Source organism: Fukomys damarensis, unplaced genomic scaffold, assembly GCF_012274545.1.
Source record: "Fukomys damarensis isolate Sample0158 unplaced genomic scaffold, DMR_v1.0_HiC HiC_scaffold_23, whole genome shotgun sequence".
Classification (NCBI taxonomy): Eukaryota; Metazoa; Chordata; class Mammalia; order Rodentia; family Bathyergidae; genus Fukomys; species Fukomys damarensis.
Genome location: NW_022900935.1, coordinates 16,375,020 through 16,393,528, shown reverse-complemented (window position 1 = coordinate 16,393,528; position 18,509 = coordinate 16,375,020). Strand labels below are relative to the sequence as shown.

At 38.6% G+C, this 18,509-nt stretch overlaps 1 protein-coding gene across 10 annotated transcripts in view; it reads right to left on the bottom strand.

Moving 5' to 3' along the window:
* Window positions 1-18,509, bottom strand: part of Pum1 (pumilio RNA binding family member 1) — a 119,451-nt gene that overhangs the window by 81,658 nt on the left and 19,284 nt on the right. For all 10 annotated transcript variants that reach the window (XM_010621615.3, XM_010621617.3, XM_010621616.3 and 7 more), the window contains exon 3: window positions 9,264-9,332. In XM_010621615.3, coding sequence (XP_010619917.1) covers window positions 9,264-9,332 — 69 coding nt within the window. The remainder of the gene's footprint in view (window positions 1-9,263; window positions 9,333-18,509) is intronic.

Here is an 18,509-nt window from a genome sequence, read left to right as displayed (position 1 = left end):
GAGGGCAGGGGGAAGGGAAAAACATAAAAACCAAGGTAAGTCCTGTAAAGGTACCAGATCCCAATAATGAATGTAACTGTACTGTATATCTAAAATGTACCAATAAACTTAATAAAAAAAAAAACTTTCTTTGCCCTGAAAGAATTTAAGAGTATTATTTAAAAGGAATCAAACTGATACAGTTACAAGATATTTTAAGATAAGTATGTCCCTAAGAGTTTGGTACAGACTGCTACACTTCATAATCTACCTCAGGTGAAAAAAAGAACACTTAACCAGTCAACAGAAAAACGTACCAGAGGCCGGGGATTTGGCTCAGTGGTTCGTTTAATCCCCGGTACCAAAAAAAGGGAGGGAGAGAGGGAAGAAAGGGAGGAAGGGAGGAAGGGAGGAAGGGAGGAAGGGAGGAAGGGAGGAAGGGAGGAAGGAAGGAAGGAAGGAAGGAAGGAAGGAAGGAAGGAAGGAAGGAAGGAAAGATACCAGGGAGCCAGGGATTCAGCTCAGTGGTTCCACCACCTGCCTCACAAGTAAAAGGACCAGAGTTCAATTCCCAGTACACTTCCCCTCCAAAAAAATACCAGGGATAGGCTGGTCAAGGAATGCCTTAGCAGAGTTGACTTTAGAATGGGCAGGACAATACAAAGCATCTTCTGCAATCAGCAAAAGTAGAACTAAAAGCAACTGAAGCAGATGCCTCCTGGGAGACTGGCCATCAATACAATACGCAAGAAGGAAAGAGCGCCAACTGCCAGTGCAGTATTATGAACCCAAGGAGGTAGGCTCTATTCCAAGAGGGAGAAAAAGGGAGTATCTTCACAAAAATTATTTTTAAAAGAGTAATCTGACAGGTTTCCATAAAGTGGGGTGAAGGAAAACAAATGAATGGTAAAGAAGAGTCCAAGCAAAGATTTCACTTGCAGTCATCAGTTCTTAAATGGAAAACAGAAGGGACCTGTGGAAGATGGGGAAGGAATTACTGCTGAGGTGCTTCTTAGGGTTCACAGCATGGTTCCCCAACCCCATCCCATATGAGGAATCAAACTCAGGACCTTGAGTTTGCCAGGCAGGTGCAGTGCCACTGAGCTGCATCCCTGGCCCTTCACAGTACGCTTTAAAAAAAATCTGTAGAATTTCAAAAGTAAGAAGGCCAGTGTAGTAGCTCAGTGAAGTAGCTCAGTGGCACAGTGCCTGCCTGGTAAGCGCAAGGTCCTGATTCCTCACCAAAAAAAAAAAAAGTTAACAGTCACAACCCATTACAAAGATCAGAATGAAGTCACCAAGTATATACAAGCTGATTTACAATTAGGGAGTCCATTCCATAGAGCCAGCTGAGAGTGAAGGGTACATGGAAACAGGGCCAAGTTTCCATGAGAGAATATGATACTACAAATTTACATTGTGTAAGTCTAAAGACTGTAAGGGTTCCAGAAACATCCATTTTTGGTTGCTGGGAACAAAAAAAAAAAAATCATAGGAGCAAAAAAGGAATTTAAGCAGCACTAAGAAGGATTTTATAACATTTAAATATTACGACAGCCCCAAGTTAGAATTAAAGAGTTGGCTCTTCAGCTGATGACTAACTCCAAAATACACAGGGGTTTCCCGTAATTTTTACACAACTACTGAAACTATCAAGAACTTCATTCTTAAAATGAAGCACATACATATACCTACACAAAAGTGACCACATTGCTCATACTTTCATAAAAGCAAGCCCTTCAAAAATTAATATCCAGATACTGATACCACTTCATGTTATTCTGTGATAAATTAACCTGGGGACGAGTTCTATACTAATTCCTTTTCCACCAGAATCCACTGCAAGCTTTCTTCATACCTGCCCATTTCAAGATAGTGGGAACGAACCCAAAAGAAACTTCTCTACTATCTTCATAAACATTGACAAATTGACAGTAAAGTATGTTCATAAAATAACAAAATGTCTGATGTGAACAACCAGGCTTTTCTGCATGATACAATATATAAGAAAGAGTACTATGTTACCTCTTTTATTTTTACGTTATCTATAAATAACTTAAAAATATCTATGTATTTAGGTGTGTACACACACACACACACACACACACACACACACATGCTATATGGCTTGATCTACAGCATAATAATACTCACATTATCACTGGCCTATAATAACTGCAGTATTTGAAAGCCCACAGTGCAAAAGGTATCTACTAGATCACTTAAGAAACCTGTAAAATTCATTAGTAAAACAGTGAAAACACTAGATTGTTTTGTGACTCATGCCCCTCAGATCTCCAAAGCAGGAAGCAATCGGCTCAACTGAGAACAGAATGAAGTGTCCCTCAATCCCTTCGATATGGAATCAAATACTCAAACCCACCCACATAACCAGACATAAAGCATCTCCCTTTTTTCATTCAGTCCAGGAAATGAACAATTCATAGATAATGGATACTATATGCACAGGGAATATGAACACAGAAGATGAACTATTTTCTCTATAGTCCTTGCTAGGAGAACCACAACTTAATTATTTATTCAAATTACAATAAATTAGCTTTAGTATTCTGGTTATCAGCAAAACCAGTAAAACAAGAAGAAATTACACACAATATATTTATATAAATTTGAGGAGGTAATGTAACAAAAAACTTCCAATTTTCTAAACATTATGCCTCTTGTGTAGATACTATAGTGAGGATGTGTTTCCATGCCATAACAGATGGCCCAGAGAACATGTGCTATTGAACTACTTACAACTATGTTCAATGAAAAATCTTTTACAATAAATGCTTTGTATCAGATTCAACTTGGAAGGCAACAACACTGTTAATTTATTATTCACCTTTCATATCTTGTGTTTGCAAATATAATTATCAAATAATTCTAAAATGTACCTATTTGCAGAACAGACAGAATAACTCTTTTCAATTTTGTCTGTCCTTATCCTCTCCTCCATAATGCTGCAGTCTGAGGATAAAAAAAGTAATCTGATTATAACATACAACCAGCATTTAACTAAGCTGCACTACAAGGATATCAACTTCTGGTATAAAAGAGAAAGTAAAAAAAGAAAAGGAGAGAGAAAGTAAAGAGGAATCTATGCTTAGATAATATATTTACTGTATCTATGTTTTTTTTTTCTTTTTTGTTACCAGGAATCGAACTCAGGACCTTCCTTACACCTGCCAGCCAGGTACTGCACTGCTGAGCTACATTCCCAACCCTGGTATATATGCTTTTCGACACAATACATTAAGCTGTTACTGCTTGCAAAGTGCATCATCATCAGCTGAGACTCCCAATCACAACAAATTTGTGTACAAAAAAACAGAAAACATGTACACAGGTCACGATATATAAAACAAATTAAGGCCATTAAATGATATGAACCATTTGCTACTTTAACTCCTTCCATAGCTTCAAGCTGGTGAGAACAAGAAAACTTTACAGAGGTAATCAAACCTGACTGGATTCTGAATAATGAGTAGACACAATCTGCAGAACACGTGGCAGGAAAACTCAGGATTTAACAGTGATAAGACATCTAGGTACAATAGTTGGCTCATGATTCCTTAGCCCTCTCTCCTCTTCATATCTTTAAAAAGCCATTATAATATTGCAGGGCCACTGTAAAAAATATAATATACATGAAGTGATCAACAAAGTATTTGGAAAACAAGGAATGCACAACAGTGCTGGCAGCTATTACTTCTAAGCCTAACAAGAGAGTTCGAAGTGAATGTACACCTTGACACTTAGGATCTTAGTCACCTGTCGTTAGTCACCTTAGGGTCTGGAGTCATCTGACCTCAGGACTTTTTTCCCCCCTCATTTTGAAAAAAATTGGTGGAACCAGGTGTGGTAGCAATGCTTATAATTGCAACACTCTGTGAGGCAGAGGGAGAGGCAGGAGGACTGCCCAGCCTGGGCAACTCAGTGACTTAGACCTGTGTCTAAAATAAATAAATAAATAAATAAATAAATAAATAAATAAATAAATAAATAAATAACGTGGGGAATGGAAGAGGAAGAATTATATTCTACCTCTTACAATGCAAAGCACCTGGGTTCAATCCTCTGTACCACAAAAGAAAAAAAATAAATAATATCCCTTAAAAACCTACTGGGAGATTCATATAAATACTATCAATTACACCAATAAATAAATAAATAAATAAATAAATAAATAAATAAATAAATAAATAAATAACGTGGGGAATGGAAGAGGAAGAATTATATTCTACCTCTTACAATGCAAAGCACCTGGGTTCAATCCTCTGTACCACAAAAGAAAAAAAATAAATAATATCCCTTAAAAACCTACTGGGAGATTCATATAAATACTATCAATTACACCATAAAATGACACTGAAAAGTATAAATTATATCCTTAAGCTTAGTCCTCAAATCAAAGATAACATTTTAGCCAAAAGATGCCAGAACAGTAGAAACTTAATGAACGTGGATCAGGCAGTAGGTGAATCATCTCTCCCCTTATTAACAAGTGTATATTTTTGCTGTATTCAATCATTTCAAGACAAATCCATGTAAACAGTGGTAGATCTGCCTAGTCCCCTTAGTGCAGACTAGAAAGCAGATACTGGAATGAATAAGACTGTACCTAAGTCTCAAAATGACAGGCCAGAATTAAGGAGTAGATTCCAAACACAGATACCTCCACAATTCTAGGTGAGAAGATATTTTCCCCAATTGTATTACTCAAAAATATTCAATTCCAAAACTATTATGAGGTCCCAAGAACTTCCACAAACAATACTCATAGAAAAGTCATTTCACCTCTAACATCTCATCATTAACCAAATACAAGTAAGCCATTTACTAATATCTTATTCCTTGAGCCTGCTCAGCCTAGCTAGCTATGTTTTTCCTAAACTTTTAAGCACAAGATGTCAAAAATGTCCCAAAACTGAATGGGATTATTAATACACAACTAAGAGAATAGGGGACTTTTTTTTAAACCACTGCTATTTGTACTCAAAAGTTTAATACATCTTAAGGCTTTGCTTTATTAACCTTTCCTCCCCACTCCAGCAAAGGCTACATGATCTCAGTGACAGACATATACCTCCTTTCTAACAGCTTATTCACTTTGTATTCAAATGAGTTGCTTGAGGGGACTTTGTTTACAAGGAATTGCTAGAGTAAGGTAGTTCTTTCAGGACTGACTCTGTAAGTACTTCTAGCCAACCAAAAGCCTCCAATTCTCCAATTCATAATAGATATGAACAAGAATTTCACAGATCTGGCCTCCACATTAGGCCACTTGCCTTGACTACAGAACTGCCAACTCACACAGATACACAGATCAGTGTCTTAGGAAGCTACAAACTGGTGAATTAGTCCCTTAAAAGAACTTAATTAAAAATTACAGGACAAGGGATTTAGCTCAATGGTGCTGCTGCCTGCCTCGAAAGCGAAAGGTCCTGAGTGCGATCCCTTGTAACATATAAATAAATATTATAGAAATCGCCAAAAATCATAAGGGGAAGCCCTTCTAAAGAGTATCTTTTAAATGTCTTATAAATCAGGCATGGAGGCTCATTCCTGTAATCCCAGCACTCAGGAGGCTGAGGCAGGAGGATCACTGTGAGTTCCAGGTCAATCTCAACTACATAGTGAGGCCCTGTGTCAAAAAAATAGAACAAAAACAAATTTTTTTTAGGTGAAAAAAAATTTTTAGATAAATGAAAGGAGCCAACAAGGAACACATTTAAATACTTTTAAATAATTTGTGGTCTGATCCAAAGACATTTGCCTATCTTCCTTTTCATGCTGCCTTTTCTAAAGGAGGAGGCAAGTAAAACAGTCTTTCAGCTAAGAACAGCTGGACATTAGAGAACGCGGTCTAAAGTGTAGTTTAAGTGTTATAAATTAATTTGGACAGAACCAAATCTGAAATCTAAAGATTCATACATTCTTGTACATTAACATTGTTTCCCCTAGCGAGTCCCCTAGTGAGGACTCACACACAGGATGTACACAAACACACATAAAATATCTGCAAATAAAATGCACTGTGCCTGGCTTAAAAGTCCATTAAATTTACTTGAAACTTTAATGATTATATTGGTAAACACTGCATTTACATACAATACCTACTAGAAGCATTCAGCTGCTAAATAGGTTGAAAAATAATGAAATAATTAAAGTTGTACTTTTAAGATTTTTATTATAAAAGCTTGTTAAAACTGGGTGCGGGGGCCCGGGATGTAGCTCAGTGGCACCACAGCCTGCCTGGCAAGTGCAATGTTCTGAGTTTTGTCTCTGGTACTGCAAAAAAAATAATAATAATAATAACCAGGTGTGGTGGCACAGACTTGTAATCCCAGCACTAGGGAGCTGAGGCAAGAGGATCACTACAAATTCCAGGCCAGCCTGGGCCATACAGGGAGTTCAAGGGCAGCCTGAACTATATAGCAAGACCCTGTTTCACAAACAAAAGAAAATATTAAAGTTAAATGTTTTGCCTCTCAATTATTTTTAACCAAAAAAATGGTTTTATTTACTCTAATTAAGAGCACATGCTTGGAAAAAAAATTTTTTTTTAAAAAAAAGAGCACATGCTTTGGAGTAGATCAGAAACTCAGCTCTATTACAACTGTTAACCTGGGCAGATTAACTCAACTCTCTGGGCCTTTTTCCTTATCTAGATAAGGAAACTGCTATCTTGGTAGTACTGAGGGAGGATGCATGCAAGCCTCTTACATCCGCCTAATAGAGCAGTTAAAATATGTCCACTATTACTAGTCTCAAGATACTGGGGAGAGAAAGCAGAGCGGCACAGTGATGACTGACCATACTGTTTACTTATTGAGACAGACCTTTACCCAGGTCTGAGGAACTACATAGATACACCAGAAACTGGCACTTATGGAAGAAAAAAACGTTTCTGAACAGAATTTAACATTGTCAACTGATCACAATTTACCCACAATGTGATGCAATTTATCCTCTAAGGTACAACAGCACATGCCTGTACTCCCAGCACTGAGGAGGCTGCGGTGGGAAGATATACAAACTGGGAGTCCAGGTAGTTAGGCAATTTAGCAAGAGCCTGTTTCAAAACAAAAAATAAAAAGAGCTGTGGATATAGCTCAGTACACAGTGCCACTGGGTTCAATGCCCAGAAATATAACAAAATAAAGTATAAAATAAATAAACCTTATCCTCTGTTAAATTTTATTCACTATTCATTTAAAATTAAGCCTTGAGCCGGGCATGGTGGCGCACGCCTGTAATCCCAGCACTAGGGAGGCTGAGGCAGGAGGATCGCTGCGAGTTCGAGACCAGCCTAGGCTACAGAGTGAGTTCCAGGTCAGTCTCAACTACATAGTGAGACCCTGTCTAAAGAAAGAAAGGGAAGGAAGGAAGGAAGGAAGGAAGGAAGGAAGGAAGGAAGGAAGGAAGGAAGGAAGGATGGATCGCTGGGCATAGTGGTATACACCTGTAATCCCAGCACTCAGGAGGCTGAGGCAGGAAGGTCACCTGAGTTTACAGCCAGCCTCCACTACATAGTGAGTTCAAAGCCTGCCTGAACTACATACATAGTGTGAGCCTGGCTCAGAAAAAACAAAAGAGCAAAGAGTGAGGGTGAGAGCAAGAGAGCGAGAAATCAAGAGGAAAGACCATTAATTGGTATTTACAAAATATTAACAGATTATTCATATTTTGTATTTTTTAAAACCAACCTGGAATTAGCTTTTGAGTGGCATAAACCAGGTTAGAATCATAGGAGTGTGATAAGATGAATGTAGTTTTTCTATCAATTCTTAAATTCAACAAATCTGTCTTCTGTTCTAACTTCTGTCACATATGGTTTATTGACATACTTTATTTCTGTATTAGGCAAGCACAGTTAAAACTAGCACACCTACTAATCATCTCTTAAAACCCATGAGCCCAAGATGATAGGACACTTGACCACTAGATGATTCAGAAAAGTCAGAGGCAAAGCAACAGCTTATAGCAAAGGAACAAGGAATTTTAGCCAAAACCTCAAAAGATTTTAACTATTCATTGCCTAACCAAAAAGGCAATCAATGAATGTTTGTTATAAACTCAGGAGAGGAATTCACTTTAATTTTGAATCCTCAGAACCTAGCACAGTGCCTGGATCAAATGATATTTGCTGAAACAAAGGACAAACATATCTAATGGATGGTACACATATAAGAGAAAAATAAAAGTATGGCAATTCTCCCTCCTTTAAAATATTTAGGGGAGCTTTAAATATTAGACATAAAAACAGAAGAGAAAAGCTAACTTATTCTCCAGAATGAAAGCCACAAATGCCCCACTTGTGAACCAGTGACATCTTAAAGAATTAATTCAAACTGCACACACTATCTTTATCGTCAATACATACTTCCTTATCAACAACTAGAATCACAAGAGGTTGCCTTTACTTTAGCTAACGATAAGCTCCTTTCTTTTAGAATCATGGTAACCCTGCCTATATATATAAAATGGTCGAAAGCAAATGTTTTTACAAATTTTAAACATGGCAAAATTCTTATATTTGAATTCTTTCTAAGAGATAAGTGATTCAAATGTCCATCCTTTGAAATTATTTGACCAGAAATCTAACAGCCTCCCCTCCCTTTAAAACACAGCACTAAGTAACTTCCTTTTAAAAGGCAGTACTCTAGGTTATTACAGGCAACTGGGTCCCAAGCTTATAATCCCAGCACTTGGGAAGCTGAGGCAGGAGGGTCACTGGGAGTTCAAGGCCAGCCCAGGCTATATATACATAGTGGGTTCAAGCCAGCCTTTACTGCATAGTGAGACCGTGTCTCAAAAAAATAAATAGGTAAATAAAATTAAAATAGGTTACTGACATATTCTGATTAGCAGCCAAATTAAGGCTCCTTTTCCAACTGCCAAAGAACCTAACCACTGGAAAGTAAGGCAAAGGTGAAGAAGACATTTAATAAATATAAAATTAAAATATTTTAAAATTTTAATGCCTCAGTTTATGGCTGAATTATTAATAATCTGTACTCAGTTTCAGTTTATATTTAATAATTTATGCTCACATTTTGGTTGTTTTGTTTTGATCTTCAGTCATTAGGCAAAGTTAACATTCTTCCAATAATAATATACTTTTGGCAAAATTCTCCAGCATCCCATTCCTGTCATGAGGATGGTAACAAGGAAGAGCAAGCACATACTTCTGGAGACTAGATCTGGACACATCTGATGAAAGACAACCTTCCCTTAAAGACAGACCCACTTTTCTGATATTTCGGCTCACTCACCTCTCCCATTGCTCTTCCCTCCAGAGCAAGTGCTTGAAAATCATGATTCAGTTCATCCATTGAACGTACCTAGGTGTTGAGAATAGAGGAGGGAAAAGCTTCAACTCAGGATCTTGAATTTTACATTCATCTGAAAACCTTCATTTACATTCAGATACTGACAAACAGCAAAAATTAAGTGACTGAGATAAATATCCACTTACCTTTCGTCATCATCAGGGCTCAGCAATAATCCCTGCTTTATCCCCCCAATTCCCTTTTATGTTCAAAATATATTTTTAAAAAAACATTCACATGAATTGTTAGCCACTTTTATACATTTTAACTTAAGACAATGATGTTTGAAGGTGATTATGTAAACTGACCACTGTTAGTAAATCAAAAGATCACAGTGCTCATCGTTTCCAGCTGTGACCGGTTATAAACAAGGGGACCCATCCCACCCAACCCTTTGTGTCTTTGATAAATCTCACGGGAGCACCACACACGCTGTAACAGAGAATCCCGACAACACTCCCTGCAGTACTGGGGACTGAAACTAGTACTGCACGCTAGAAAGGCTCTCTTCCACTGAGCAACACGGGTAGGGTCGGGGGCTCACTAGGAAGCTCAGGCTGGCCTCAAGCTTGCAGTCCACCTGGTTCAGGCTGACAGGGTGCTGAGATTACACGGATGTACCATTGTGCTTGGCGCCAACATTTTTCCATAGTAGAAGTCTGCCAGAACCCCAAAACCAGAGCAGCAAAACACAGCACATATCCCAAACCTTACCTATCATTAAATGTTCTCTCTTACCCACAGCATAACAATCTCTTTAGACTTCAACTTACTGAATTCAAGACTGTTACTAAAAAAATATCAATATTGAGAATTAAGTGAAAAAGATTATTTAAAACAATTATAATTTGCCAGGCACGGTGGCTCCAAAAAAAAACTGTAATTCAAATTGTTAGGGTTTGTTTTGTGTGTTTTTTGGAGAAAGGCCTCCCTATATAGTTCAGGGTGATCTTGAACTCACTTCATAGCTCAGGCTGGCCTCATACTTGGACTGATCCTCCTTCCTCAGCTGGGTGCTGGGATTATAGATATAACCATGCTTAGCTGCCAATATTTTTACAACTTAAAAATTCTTACTGGGGATTTAGCTCAGTGGCACTGCACCTGCTTTGTAAGCTCAAGGTCCTGGTTTGATCCCCAGTACCAGGAAAAAAAAATTATTTGCAATCTATTAGCCTTCTCAAGTAGCAAGCCATCTCTGCTATGATGCTAGTCTTTGCCCATCCCTTAATAGAAGAATTTATTTAAAAGGGTGGCTCTTCTGCCTCTCTGGCAAAGACTGCTGACTGCACAACTCCCAAACCCCCTCCTCTGATCACCACTACCCACTAAAAGTTGGTATATAATTTCTAGCAGTGAGTAAATGCAAAGCTCAAGCTACAGCCAAGAAAGGAAAGGGAAAATTATAGAGCACATGAATCAAAATACATTTGAGACCAAATTTTAAAAATTTATTAAAATGTTGCCTATGTGACCCACCTAAGAGCTTTGTCTAAACCAACACTACATAAAAATACTACAGCTTTAAATCACATACTTTTAGGCTAAGCACAGTGTCATTTGCCTGTAATCCTAGCGCTCAGAAGGCTGAGGCAAGAGGATCACTACAAGTCTGAGACCAGCCTTGGGCTACACAATGAAAATCAAGGCCATGTAAACTACACAGAAACCCTGTCTCTAAAAAATAGAAGCAACAACAATAACAACAACAAAAAAGCCCAGAAGTGATACACAGTCACTAAGCTATTAACAGCTTTGGAATATAGGATAAAAATGTAAATTTATAGTACTCAAAATGAAGCTAAAATTCTATTTTATGTAAGTTCAAACAGGCAAGGTTTATTATTATGATATAATAGCTTTAAAAGGCCTGGAAATATAAATTACAATCACTTTACAATGTGATTACACTATTTACTCACAGATAAGTACACTAAATAGGTTCCAAAACTATACATTAAAAATATAAAAAGAAAAAAATATATACATATAAAGAGAAGGGAGAATGAGGACAGGATGTTAGCTGGAAACTCTGCAAATGTTGTATGAAATGATTTTGAACCATCAGGCCAGTGTTAACATTTACAAAGCATGCAAATCAAACGCACAAAGGCCTATGTCTACCTCCTGTGGAATTTAATCACATATTTAACTACAGCTAGACATTTCCTGGAAATCCAAAAGTCTACAAATACAGCTTTAATCGGGAATATTAAAAAGTATATTTATATCTCCTAAAAAAATGAAACAGGAATAAAAGCAGAGAATTTGCATTATACATTACTTACATAACCACCAAAATAATCTTAAGTGACTGTTCCCATTTAAGAGATAGGCAGACTAAGGCTCAGAGAAATGTCTTCTCCAATGATTGTTAAGAAAAGCACTTAAAATGGGGTATTACTCCATGTCTTTTGATTTAAAGTCCAATGCTCAGCAGGGTGTGGTGATACACATCAGCATTCTTGGCACTTAAGAGGCAGAGGTGAGAAGAGACCCAAGTTGAGATTGGTCTAGGCAATTTTTCAAGGCCTTGTCTCAAAATAATAACAATACTGTGGGCATGGTTCCATACACTTTTAATTCTAGCACTCAGAAAGCCTGGAGCAGAAGGATCACCAACCAGCCTGGCTACATAGCAAGTTCAAGGCCAGCCTGAACTACACAGCAACACCTTGTGTTAAAAAACCAAAATAATAATGAGAAATGCTCCTCCTATACTACATCAAATTGCTGCATGGCAGCCACAGGAAGTTTGCACTCCCAGGGTTCTTTGAGAACAGAGGCCAAATTGCCATCTGTTTCTGCTGTGGGCTTTTGATTAGAGTGTACTCTAGGCCTTCTACCCTTTGCTTTCCATTGTTTCCTTTCCTACCTTCAAAATATGCCCTTGCCATGCACGGTGATACATACCTGAATTCCCAGCCCAGGGAGGATAAAGCAGCAGGATCACCGAGAGTGTACTAGCCTGGACTACACAGTGACCTCAAAGCAGGCCTTTATGAGACTCTGTCTCAAAAGAACAAAAGCAAAAAACAAAATATGTCCATCTAGCCAGGCATGGTGGCATGTGCCTATAATCCCAGCCTTCTGAGAGGCAGAGGCAAAAGAGCCACAAATTTGAACCCAGCTTGGACAACTTAGGGACTTAGTAAGAATCTATCCTAAAAAGGGGGCCAGGGCCAGGGATGTAACTAGCTTGAAGACCATGGGATCAATTGGGTGGGGGGTTGTTCCCCTGTCCCTACAGCATTTCCTGTTCCTTTCTACGCTAGCTTCCCTTCATCATTTTCTTTCTTACCACTTATTTGTGTTCTGCCCCCATCTCCCATCTCCCTCCCTTACTCTCTCCCTTACTGTACACCATAAACCATTTTCCACCATCTCTGTTTACCACCTACCCTCTGCTCCCTAGAGTCAACTGTTGAGAAAAGAGCCTCACTGAAGTTTCCTTTGCTAGCTCAGAAACCCTATTCTTCAGTGTTAAACTAACAGCTGACTACATCAGAAAGACTCAGTCATTTCTCACAAAAAGGGTTCAACTATTGAGGGAGTTCTTGGCTTATAATGGGAGCTAGAGCTACTCTGGTCATTTGCCAGGCTAACTTTCCAGCCAGAATTCTTCCAAGGAAGCAAAACTATCCAAAAAGAATGCTCAGGGGTCAACAGAAATCAAAGAATAAAGACATACATGAAACTAGGTATGGTGGCACACAAATGAAATCCTAGCATGGAGAGAGACTGAAGCAGGAGGACCAAAACCAGTCCTGCCTCAGCAACTTAGAGCACCCTATCTCAAAAAATAAAAAGGATTAAGAATGTGTCTCAGTGTCAGAACAGCCCCGCTTCCATACCAGCACAGGAAAAAAAAAAAAAAAAAGAAAAGAAAGACATAAATGACTATCAGAAACATTTTAGGCCAATAACAAAGAAGCTTTCTCCATCATGAAGGAGAAAAGTCAGCTGTCATTTTTAATCAAAGTAAACACATCACACAAAACAATCCTTTTAAGTATTTGTAGTCTACAACTCCTTCTTCTAGAAATCTGAGTGAAAATTTAGTGTTAATTTTTAGTATCAATTAATTCCTTTCTCACTTTTGCTAATTATTTCCACTTTCATCTTCTTTGGCTTCACAAAACTCTTATTTTTCTCTTTGGGCCATTTACCAGTATTGGAAAACTATTTTATCCCGATCCAGGGCTTTCTCTGCTGTTGGTCCTCTCTATAAATATACCTCCCAAAATTTAGCTAGTAGGCCTGCCTCACAAGTGCAAGGTCCTGAGTTTAGAAAAAAAAAAAAAAAAAAAAAAAAAAAAAAAAACACTGCCACTCCCTGTGCCAAAAAGAAAATGAGTTGACAAATTCAGTGCATGACCTAATCCTGTATTCCTCTCTTTATTCCAACCAAGAACATCATTCATGTGTTCTTCTGAGTTTCCTTTTCTAGAGTCTACAACTTGTTTTTATGAGCTTCAAACCTCTCTTTTCTTCCAATAGAGATCTTGTACTAATTACTAACAAGAACAATAATTTAGCACATTAAGTTCAGTCAGACATGGTGGCACGTGACTGTAATTGCAGCACTCTGGAAGGCTGAGGCAGGAGGATCCCAAGATCCAGCCTAGCATGGGCAGTTTAGGGACTCAGTAAGATCGTGTATAAAAAAAAAAAAACTTGAAAGGCGGGGAGGTGAATGCCTGTAATCCCAGGACTTGGGAGGCTGAGGCAGGAGGATCACTGTGAGTTGGAGACCAGCCTGGGCTACATAGTGAGTTCCAGGGCATTCTCAAGAAAAACACAAAACTTGAAGGACTGGGGATTTAGCTCAGTGGCACTGCTCCTGTCTGGCAAGCACAAGGTCCTGAGTTTGAACCCCAATACCAAAAAAAAAAAAATTTTTTTTTTAAAGGCTGGAATGTAGTTCAGTGCAAAGTCCCTGATTCAATCCCCAGTACCACAACCAAAAAAAAAAAAAAAAAGACTACATCAAGCCCAATTTTCTTTTCTTTAAAAAAGTTACTTTTTTTTTTAATCAGTAAGGTTATCTTTGAAAATTCCTTCATTCCTTGACTATTTCACTATGGTGTCCTGATTCTCCCTCCAGCTCTTTGTTTAGATTTTTTTCTTGGTCTTTTGTTCAACCTTCCTACATTATAGTCAAAAACAAAGAAGGGAGGCAGGGGAGTGAAGAGAAGAGTGACAGACAGACAGAGAGACTGGAAGAAGCTAATAATCCAAACAAATACATTATTTTTAGGTATAACTCATCAGTTTCTCCAATGGACATCACTGAACTTTAAACCTCAAAGAACAGAATAAGGCAGATATCATGGTACACCATAGAATGCAGAGTAAAATCACTGGGACTGGGACTGTAACTTGGCAGTAGAACACCTGCACTGCAAGCAAGAGATCCTGGCTGGATTTGTTCCCCAGCAGTTAAAAAAATTTTTTTTTTACTAAAAAACAACAGGTTTTGATGGAGATTTAGCTCAGAGGTTCTGCCGCGTGCCTCACAAGCACAAGGTCCTGGGTTCGATCCCTGGTACCAAAAAAAAAACAGGTTTTGATATTTGACAGCATGCTGACTTGGTTCGTGCCCTTGCTCTGCTGGCATTCCTGTCCTTGGATTACTCAGGGATTGAACTTGGGCCCTTGTGCTTGCGAGGCAGGTGGCAGAAACACTGAGCCAAATTTGGCCCTGGATTACTGTTCCTTAATAACACTGGCCAGTTTAACCAGTTTCTCTATTGCTGTTACAGAGAAATCAAACTCAGATACAAGAAGGTATCACTAAATTGGTATTCATTGAATCAATTTCTATTTAAATTAACTCACAGCTATATGGTGTACTTAGGAAAATTAAAACTCAACAAATCAACATTTTCTGAACTTTTTTTTTTTTTGGTACTAGGTACTGAACCCAGGGCCTTTGCACTTAGCTATATTCCTAGTCCATTTTTATAAGACAGGGACTCACTAAATGGCCATGTTGTTGGGGCTGGGCTCAAACTTGGGATCCTCCGGTCTCAGCCTCCCAGAGTGCTGGGATTACAGGCATAGTCCACAATGCCGGCTCATTTTTTGAAAATTTTCTGTTAAGAGGCAAGGTGTGGGGGGGGTTGATATGTACTTCAGGCTGACTGTAACTATGTAGAATCCAGGCTGGCCTCTAACTCCCAGCAATCCTCCTGTCTCATCCCCCTAAATGCTGGGATTATAGGTGTGTGCCACCATACCCAGGTAAGATGGGTAACTTCTTGATTTTTTTTTTTCCTGAAACAGTGTCTATGTAGTTCAGGCTAGCCTCAAACTCACTATGTAGTCCAGGCCAGCCTTGAACTCACAGAGATCTTCCTGCCTAGGCTTTCCAAGTGCTAGGATTACCGGAATATGCCACCACTCCTGGCTTAATAACTTCTTGATTCTTACTGGCCACAAAGATCTATGCTGTAAAGAAAATAATCAGATGTGGTGTAATCCCAGCACTTGGGAGGCTAAGACAGAAGAACTGCAGCCAGTATGAGGGCGGCCTGGGCTACACAAAGTTCAGCCGATTACATAGTAAAATGGGGAAGGGAAGGGGAGGAAGCGGGGAAGGAAAGGCGGGAAGGGGGAGGGGAATCGATGAACTGGCCTGATTGAATTGAGGCAAAAAGATATATAGAGATGTTTTAGTTATCATTTTTCCTTTCATTTTTAGTTAATTTTATCTAACTAGTAAGGTCATCTTTGAACCTAAAATTTCCCAAGGATTTGGTGGATGTGCCCATCATATTGTTTCAAGTATAACCTGAAGAATAAGCAGAAGCTGGCAGTCAACATAGCAAAGAGAAAGAAAGAACACACTAGCCATGCATGGCGGCATGTACCAATAATGCTAGCACTTGGGAGGCTAAGGCAGGAGGACTACTCCAAGTTCAAGACCAGCCCAGCCTGAACTACAAACATAGCAAGATCCCATTTCAAAAGACAAACAAAATGCTGAAAGCAGAGACAATGGCAGGTGTGGTACCTTCAGGCAGAGGCAAGAGGACTGCTGTGTGTTCAAGGCCAGCCTGAACTACATAATGAGCTCAGGGTCAACCTGAACTACAAAATGAGACCCTGTCTCAAAAAAAAAAAACCACAAAGAAAAAGCAGCAGCAAAGACAAGATAGTGCCCCTGAAAGAAACAGTCTCAGTATTCAAGAGCCCCACCCATATATATTTCTTGCTCTGGTTCACAAAGACCCTGATTTTTATCATTAAATGCCCTGAAATTTTGTTAACTAGAGTAGACTTCTCTATACCTTAAGACTACACTGAAACTGCCTCTGCTAAATAAAACATCTATTTCTCAAAACAGTAGCCTTTCCATCTCCACACCTACTTTTGTTCAGGATTTTTCCAACATGCAAGCCTAGACCATAACTGCTCCATTTCACAACACATAGTCCCAGACCAATACATATAAAAGAGCTGGTGCCACAGTTTGTAACAGCTAAATCTTGGAAACAGCCCAAATGTTCACCAACAAATGATTGCCAAAAGATGTGGTTTTTTATACAATGCAGCACTACTTTGCCATACAGAACGATAAGGTGGAGACATTTCTAGCTAAATGGATACATCTTGAGACCATACTGTTAAGAGAGACAAACCAGACACACGTGAAACTGCATGGGGTTTCTCTGGTATAAGAAACCAAAAGTGAAAATAAGGGCCAAAATGTGTGACAGATATGGGAAAATGGGAGAAAACTTTCAAATGAGAAGGGGAAAGGGAGGGAAGAGGCAGAAAGGAAGGAAAGAACAAGAAAAAAATGGAAACAAAGCTTTTGTAAATAGAAGAGGGGTTGGAGGGAGGGGAGGAGAATGGGGAAAAAAGCAGCAAGATATATCATGTACAGGTACAAATTTCCCTATGAGGAATGTTAGCATTATATATATCAAAAGGGTACCAAGAGGGATGAGGATTTAGCTCAGTGGTTCCACTGCCTGCCTCATAAGCACAAGGTCCTAAGTTCAATCCCCAGTACCCAAAAAAAAAAGTGTACCAATAAAAAAAAAAAAATGGAAAAAAATTTTAAAATAAAAGAAAGAAGAGCTGGTGACAAAAACCATTATAGGAAAAAGATAGCACTGAGAAAAATCCAAACAGGAGAAATTTGATCAATGAATGAGAAGAGGAAACAATATGAGAATTAACCTAATTTGAATTTACTAATTAAAGTGAGAAAAATCCTTCATATTCTACAAGTGTCTTCTGTTCCCTATATTTTTTATCATTAATTTTACTCAATGGCCAGAGATTTAGCTCAGTGGTACCGCCGCTTGCCTTGCAAGCACAAGGTCCCAAGTTCGACCCCCGATAACAAAAAAAAAAGTTGCTCAAACATACTTGTTACAGGCCCTGTCCTAGTATTTGAAACATAGTACTATCATTCCCCATTTTATTTAAATAAAAATAAGGTCTTCTAGTTCTAAGAAAATACAGATAAGTCAACATTCTTTCCTAATGGGGGGCGCTGGAAATGTAGTTCAGTAGTTAAGCATGTTTTTAGCTTGGCCAGGCCCCAAATTCAATCTCCAAAGTCCCTCCATCCCTCTACCCCGCAAGACAGCTCTCCAGGTGCAGTGGCACACATTTGTAATCCCAGCACTCTGGGAGGCTGAGGCAAGAAGATCACAACTTCAAGCTTAGCAAGATCCTATCTAGAATTTTTAAATTTTTAAAGGGCAGGCCAGGAATTTAGCTCAGTGGTGCTTCCTGAGTTCCATCCCTCATACCAAAAAAAAAAAAATTTTTTAAAGGGCAAGAGATGTACCTCAGTGCAATGCCCTGACTTCAATGCCCATTATCCCCCCAAAAAATTTTATTCTTTTGGCCTGTGTGCAAACCCTTTTACATGACCATATTTCTGAATGTTTCCATCATTTATTTATTGTCAATAACACTAAGCACACATGAAAAATAGACATTATTCCATTTTACATGAGGAGATCAAGATTCAGAGACTTGTCCAAACTCATGTAGTTATTAAACTCCAAGCTTTTACTATTTCCTATTCTCACCAAAGGTAGGTACAAAAAGCTCCAATACACCTGAGGCCAAACATGTTATTCCAGCCAAGTATTTAGTATACTATTTTTATTTTCACTTCCATGATACGTGAGGGAAAAAAAAAAAGTCATCACTAAAGCT